The 7,630-nt window shown below is 39.2% G+C and overlaps 1 protein-coding gene across 1 annotated transcript; it reads left to right on the top strand.

The window, feature by feature from the left end:
* The first annotated feature begins 4,062 nt into the window (after positions 1-4,062).
* LOC149611333 (uncharacterized) lies at positions 4,063-6,647 on the top strand. The gene is made up of 2 exons (XM_089858417.1): positions 4,063-4,182; positions 4,389-6,647. Exons 1-2 carry the CDS (start codon positions 4,138-4,140, stop codon positions 6,492-6,494), a joined length of 2,151 nt encoding a protein of 716 aa, XP_089714543.1. The 5' UTR covers positions 4,063-4,137; the 3' UTR covers positions 6,495-6,647.
* Positions 6,648-7,630: the final 983 nt, after the last annotated feature.

The following is a 7,630-nucleotide window of genomic DNA, read 5'->3' as shown; positions in this document are numbered from 1 at the left end:
GTATTTAAAACGCTTTCATTAATAAACGACATAAATAGAAATTAAACTACATAACATTTTTGAGGTCGCTTAATTCGACAAATAGCGTCGTTTGAATTGTAAATACAAAATCCGCGGTTGGGCTGAATTCATTAAAAACATTGGCGGGATTCGGTCTAATGGGAATTCGGTCTAATGGAATTCTGCGCAATGGGAAGATACCAACTTGCTTCAGGATGGGTAATTAATACTTTTTTTCTATTTCGGGGAAGTTGGAATTTGAGAATGATTTTTTTTCTTCAAAGTTTATCCAAGTGGGTTGCGTTTCAAGTTAATTGGTATGTGGGCGAGAATTTGAGGCTTACCCCCAAATTTATTCGGAAATGATGAGTTTTCTAGACAGAACGAATACTTTATCATTCGATTCAGGTAAGTTTCAACCGTTTAATTTGTACTAACTATATACTATAGCTACGAAACAAATTGATACTCAATTATGGTTGAAGATCAATTTACATTTTCATTTTGCGTAATTCCCTACGGCAATAAAATTATGTTATCGATATTTTATAGAATGGTGAAGTTAGATCACCAGTTTCACAGAAAATAGCAGATTTTTATTTGCTCAAATAATTTTGATTCTAAAAGAGTGCTCTACATTTTTAGTTACATAAAAAGGCTCCCATTCCAAAAGGTACATTTTTAGTTACTTTAAATAGTCCCATTCTAAAAGCTATATTTTTTAGTTACTTTAAAAAGTCCCATTCTAAAAGCTACATTTTTAGTTACTTTAAAAAGTCCCCATTCTAAAAACTACATTTTTTAGTTACTTTAAAAAGTCCCATTCTAAAAGCTACATTTTTAGTTACTTTAAAAAGTCCCATTCTAAAAGGTACATATTTAGTTACATGAAAAAACAAGTTGGGAAACCAAAATTAACCTCTCCGAGTCGAGACGGAATGCTTTATTTATAGTTATTTGAAAAAATTAGCATTCAAAAACTAAATGCCACACGTAGCTAAAACTATTTATCTACCTGTGTCTATATACAAAAATGTACGAAGATTATAGGCTGCTTTTGTGTCTGTTTGTGTGTGTGTGCTTCGGGGGACCTCGAAAGTTGAAAACCCTCGTTGCAACTTTGTATGTATAATAAATGCTGCGAGAACGATTGTGGTGTGTTTCCGTCGTCTGGCAAGATTCAGACTAACAGATTCAAGCTAAAAATAGATGGTTTCCACGAAAGAGCCTAGAGAAAATTATTTCCCCGTTTCTTAAGTTTCAGGGTTGCATCTCCTGCAGGTACAGAAATGAATGATCACTGAATCGAGCAGAACGACAAGCTTTTTAGTCTGCTGTAAAAAGAGGTTGATTTGCACTCACAAATGACTGGCAACAATGGCCTATAATGAGCATTTTTTAACGAGCTCGCTAAATTTTATAAGATGTAAAAGTTTGGCACTGGTAACCAAGAGCTAATCTTCGGGTGACGTACGTGAAACTTTATAAAGTATTGTAAAGCGATGACTGATGAAACGCTGTCAATGACTTATACCGTCTGAATAGAGGGGTGGACCATTTTATACAAACCAATACAGGTGTGAAATTTCTACCTTTTGCATTAAAGCAAACTTTCTGTATTTTCACCCCAAAATGTCCCTTAACAATAAAGAAATTTCTGAACTATTGTGTCAAAGATTTGCACCTCAAACAGTGGCAAAGAAATAGATAGCAAACACAGGGACTGGGTTCAACTGAGATTTACCTTCATCCTGCTCTCCGAGAAAACTATTGAACTTGCACTTAGACGCTACGAAATTCGTGAATTTACTCAATACTTTTATGAATAATTCCTTCCAAATATCACCATTTTAGTATTAGCTCGCTTATTCATTTTTATGCATATTCTATCCAATAATTATGGTTTTCGTTCATGTCACAAGATACCATCACAACATTAAAGACGAAATAAATTAATTCATCTTTTATTCAATTCAGTATGTAGTGTATGAAAAATATGGCATATACTCCACGATATTGGCATGGATCTTAAAAACCCTATAAAGGAAAGGAAAACTTATTACGAGCAAAGGGGATTTTAGAATTCTAGTATGTCAAGGTCACTCTAGCTTTCATAGCACTGTTCAAGCTAGGCACGAGGGAAACGAATTTAATATTACTGGAATACACCCTATTCAAAAGGGGTGGGGCGTAGGATCGTCTGCTTGATTTAGGGTTAAGACGGAACATTGATGGTTATGTGTGTCCAAAGACGTTAGATAGGGCTTCAAAGTAACCAGTCCACCAAAAGTCCGTATTGTCTTTATTGTCCACATACCCTCCGGGTGTTTCATCTTAAGCAATGAAGGTTGTTAAACACCAGAGTGTTTTCACCTCTAATTTTTCCAAATTGTCTATATAAACATAAGTTCATAAAATATGTTCCATAAGTTTGTCACTGTTTACTGAGAGCTTGTCGTGAAGTGACGTAGGTGAAACGTCACAGATTCTGGTGACGCGCTGTCGAAGGCTTAGTAATGCAGACTAAATAGGAAGATGGAAGCTCTGCAAAATTAACCAAGTGTAGTCAATTCTGGCTTGTCGTTCTCGAACTAGCTCGAGCTGTAAGTCTCTAGCATTACGAAGTATAGGTAGTGTCATACTTATTGAACATAACTTATAAACTTATGATATAAAGTAAACTCAAAATTTCCGAAGGCAGAAGCGCTGAAGGGGAAACACTATGAAAAACATTACTACTTTGCTAGTCCTTTTAAAATTACGAAGGGCAGGGGAAAGTTAGATGTCTTCGCCTAACACTAGCAAATCTATGACGTTTCACCAACGTTACTTCATGGCAAGCTCTCGGTAACCAGTGACAAACTTATGGAACATATCTTATGAACTTATGATGCTTCCAGTGGTATTATCGAGAAGACTAAATACACAAGGGGGGGGGGCGTTGAAGACAAGTTTTGCCTTACTCTGTGATTACAATCACCGTTTTTCTGTCGCCATAGCTTTTCAGTTTAGTATAAGAGACCTGCCACAAAGCGTCTATAAAGAGGGGTCTTATTCAGGAAAAGGGGGAGGTGTGCTAGTTGTTCTAGGGGGTAGCGGTCATTTAGTACCTTTTTTTTGAACGGGGAGAGGGGCACATTAACTTTACCTAACTCCTAAACTCCCCTTTATCGAGGGTGGACCTACCCCTTTCTTTCAATTTCTGCGGGAACGTAGCTACCCTACCTGGGCACGGGATCATTATTTTTAGTTGTTGACCTCAATATCGGACGCGAAATTTCAATTGCTTGAATTTGTTTTCTTTCTTAAAAATGGGACGTAGTTCTAAACCACATCCTACTAAAGTGCGTTCAAGGAAAAAAGATATCGTTTAATGCGGGTGAAAAGCATAGATCAGGCTCTAAGTAGTCGATTGAGCGGAAACGTTTGCTCGGGAGCAATTCCAACAGTTTCGGACATGGAACCGGAAGGAATAATTCAAGACCAAAGCACGCCCTTCATCGAAAATGCTCTTGCCGGGGGTTTGGATTTGGATGGATCCAAATCAATTTTAGATGTCTGTCAGTCAGATTCGGGATTTTTAGAATTTCAAGACAACGAGGCAACTTGTATGTCTACTCCACTAAAACCGTACTCGGAAGTCGGCGATAATTTTGCAGTAAATAATGAAATAAGGACAGAATCGGCCATAACAGCACCACCTCTCAGTGAGGCCGATTTTTCCGAAATAGAGGCAGGATTCCCATCCCTTGATAATCTACCCGATTTGGTAGTAGAGTACGGACCTCCTCTTCCAAGCCAAGACGCGAATGTCCAAAAACTCGAAGGGAGGAGGCTAGTGGATATAAGACATTTTTTTAATGAAGTACGAAGTTTGAGCGTCATAAGTGCAGCAGAAACACGAGTGGTTCTTTCCAACTCTCCCACGAAAAAATCCAAGGTTTCTATTCGTTCTTTCATTTCGAATGTCCTTACTGTCACGAAATAAAAGTCATCACTTCGGATCGCGTCACCCTAAACCAGCAAGAATCGGCTCAAAAGTTGACGATAAATGATGCCGCTGTGTGGGGCGCAGTGAGCATCGGAGGCGGCCATGCCAATTTGGATGAACTTTTTTCCGTTATTGGAGTTCCCGTAATGTCAAAGAAAACATTTAACAAATCTGAAGAAAAACTAGGAGAGGTAAATATTTTAGAAATGTTTATTATTTCACTGTAACTTATGATCCCCCCGCTACACGCGAAGCTATACGGGGGTTATATAAATACTAAACCGAGTGTATAACTTGTGATCTCTTATAAATGTGCAAAGTTATGCCGACATGAATTTCGGAGATATTTTGACAATTTTGATCTGCAATTTGGAAGTAATTCTTTTATTTATTTTAGAAGTGGGAGACCATCTTCTACGAAGAGATGATAGCAGCCGGAAAAGAGGAGAAAAGAATGGCGGAAGAAGCTGGAGACGTCAACAAGGGCGTTCCTTTCACAACGGTGGTAATTGACGGTGGATGGTCCCACAGAAGTCATGGTCAGCGCTACTCTGCAAATTCAGGCGTAGCTATTATCATCGGGAAAAGAACCAAGAAAATCCTATTTATCGGGATAAGGAACAAATATTGCGCTATGTGCGACTTTTATGAGAGAAGAGATGAGGCTCCTAGAAGCCATAAATGCTTCAAGAACTGGAAGGGGCCATCATCGAGCATGGAAGCCGACATTCTTGTAGACGGTTTCAGGCATAGTGAATCCACGCACGGGATTCAATACCGAGAGTTTATTGGAGACGGCGATTCCTCCGTTTACAAGAAGATTTTGGAGAGCGTATCCTATGGACCGCAAGTTGCTAAAATTGAATGCACCAACCACGCTGTGAAAAACTTAACCAAACAGCTATACAAGTGCTCAGCCATATCCGCCGAATACAAAAGATTCCTTAATCCAGGCAGAATAAGGCAATTGTCCAATGGAGTCAAAGGCGCCATATATCATGCTGCTAAAAATAAAGGCACTGTTCAGGATTTGATCACGGATTTAAAAAATGTCCCGAAACACGTCTTTGGAAATCACACTCATTGCAGAGCTTATTTTTGCAAGAAAATCCACGGGAAAAACCAAATGCAAACTATCCCGAGAGATTTGATTATCAAAATTACATCCGCGATTAATAATTTAGTCGCGAAAGCTCATCGCCTTATAAAAAACGACACCCGTAACGCGGCGGAAAATTATATGTCTCTTGTAGCCAAATTCACAGGCGGTAAGCAGATAAATCGCGGGAAAAAAGCCTCTTTTCAGCGAAGATGCTACGCCGCGGGCCTTTGCCAGCATTTGGGTAGATCATGGTATCACCGAACATGGAAAATGATTACCACGAAAAGTTCCAACAACATTTTGAAGAACCACATCGCTAAGAAAGAAAAAGCATTGGCAAGCTATAGAAAATTTGTTGAGAAGGGAAAAAATAGCCAGAGAAGACCCAAAGCCAGAAGAGACTTGACACAAGAGTTAGTTGCCGGTCAAGCGGACTACGGCCCTAGTTGTCAGCAGCCGGACATGAATTCGGAAGAATACGAAAACCGCAAAATTGAGATGATTGAAACCTTATCAGTTAACACAGATGTCCAGGCAGAGATTGAAAAGGATACTCGCGGTCAAGCGTCCAACGACAGGTGGATGCAAGAAAGAAGGAGTCGTCTGACAGCTTCAAAATTTGGAGAGATTTGTAAACGAAAGAAAACGACACCATGTAGCTCTTTAGTCAAGCGATTGTTGTATACTCCACCTGTGAATACCATGGCGATGCAATATGGCAAAAGTAATGAGGATATCGCAATTGCTGATTACGAGAAGCTAACTGGAAACAAAGTTGAAAAATGTGGTATCTTCGTTAGCTTAGAAAACTTCTTTCTAGCTGCGTCTCCTGTTGGTCTACTTGGCGAGCACGAGTTAATAGAGGTAAAATGTCCCAAGAGCATTGAAAATATGACGCCTTTAGATGCTACGCTGCATGTAAAAAATTTCTTCTGCACTAATGAAAATAATAACCTTGTTCTGAAAATCACTGACAAATATTACTATCAAGTACAAGGGAAACTAAACATCGCTGAAAAAAAGTATTGCGGTTTCATAGTCTGGAGTCCCAGGGGCATCGCTTTTCAACGTATAGAGAGGGACAGAATGTTTTGGAAAGAAAAGATGATACCATTTTTAGAACAATTTTATTTTAACTGTTTACTACCAGAAATTATTGACCCACGCTTGCCGCGTAATATGGAAATTCGTGAACCGGAGAACATAACGAAGGCGATAGAAACGAAGAAACAACTAGATATGGAAAAGGAAGAGAGAAAGAGGAAACGGCAAGAGCCTCTACAAAAGTGCAAGCGCTCACGTCTACAGTCAAAAAAGGGTTCGAGCCCTGTGACCAATAATTCAGCTGATAAAGCAATAGTGAAATTACGAAAAGGTAGAAGGGCCCGTCAAACTAGCTAAGGATAACCGGAAATAAGAGATAAAAACTGCCAACTTTTTATCCAGATTATCTAAGAAGAAAAAAAAGCCCTTTTAAGGGCTACCCACTTTTTGAAAAAAAGGTTCATCTAAAAATGTATTGAAAAAGACCAATGAAAAACACGCTTTATGTCAGGCATATCACACCATAACAATAGGGACCGTCCATAAACTACGTCACACTCTTATGAGGGGAGGGGGTTTCTAAATTTGTGAGGGTCCGTGACAAGGGGGAGGGAGGGGTTCTTCGATGCGTGACGTCACATTTAGCATTGATTTTGTTACGAAGTCAGTAAGAGGCAGGTTGGCTCTCTTATGTTATTGAAGAAGAAAGACAACATTCCATAGTCCACCGTTACAATAATTTACCAAAATTGTTATTCCATCATCACTTAAATAATAGAAAATTTGAGCTATTATCTACTATTAACACCCTAATATAGCCAATTTAAATAGCGCATTTAAAATAAACAGCGTAAACTCTCTTATGTCTCTGTTTATTCGCCCCTATTATTTGTGAGGATGAATCAAATCCCCCTGCCGATTGAAATGGTTTCGATTCTTTGGCAAATTTTCTAAATCTCAAGCTCGATTAGTCTGTTTTCGGTGACAGTGTCGAAACCTAAAAAGTGTGCCCCTTTAACTAAGCTTTATGGAACTTTTTTGAAGCTTATAAAAAGCACATCCAGACATTAAAATTCTAATGGTCAATCAGAGGGAAAAAGCTTAAAACGGAAGAGGACTTGAATTTTCAGCCGAGCAAAATATTTCTGCGAGAGCGGCATATCACTTAAGAAATTAATCAAATTAAATTCGTAAATTAAGACAAATCATAGTGCGGAGGGGGGTGGTTAAAGAAATGTGACGTGGTTTTTAGGGGAGGGGTCTGATTAAAGCGTGACGAAGCGTGATCTGGGGGGACGGGGGGGTCAGAAAATGCTTTTTTTCGCGTGACGTAGTTTATGGACGGTCCCTACCACCTGTTGCCCCACAAGGTCCGGCACCAGGTTCGGGAAACGCTTAGGACGCATTCTGGAAGGGTCTCAGGATGTGCGCCGGAACTCACAAGACAATATCCAACTTAATTCCGTCAGAGGGGATGGAGTTAACGATAGTCG

The sequence above is a fragment of the Phalangium opilio genome, unplaced genomic scaffold, assembly GCF_054372755.1.
Source record: "Phalangium opilio isolate 3A_F unplaced genomic scaffold, DU_Popi_V2 ptg000246l_1, whole genome shotgun sequence".
Taxonomy (NCBI): Eukaryota; Metazoa; Arthropoda; class Arachnida; order Opiliones; family Phalangiidae; genus Phalangium; species Phalangium opilio.
Note: the sequence above shows the minus strand (reverse complement) of the source record. Positions and strands in the feature narration are given on the sequence as shown.

Excerpts from the sequence above, each read along its gene's own strand:
- LOC149611333 (XM_089858417.1), top strand. The coding sequence starts at position 4,138 with ATGTCAAAGAAAACATTTAACAAATCTGAAGAAAAACTAGGAGAG. Across the intron at positions 4,183-4,388 it reads CTGAAGAAAAACTAGGAGAG|AAGTGGGAGACCATCTTCTA; the intron begins GTAAATATTTTA and ends TATTTATTTTAG.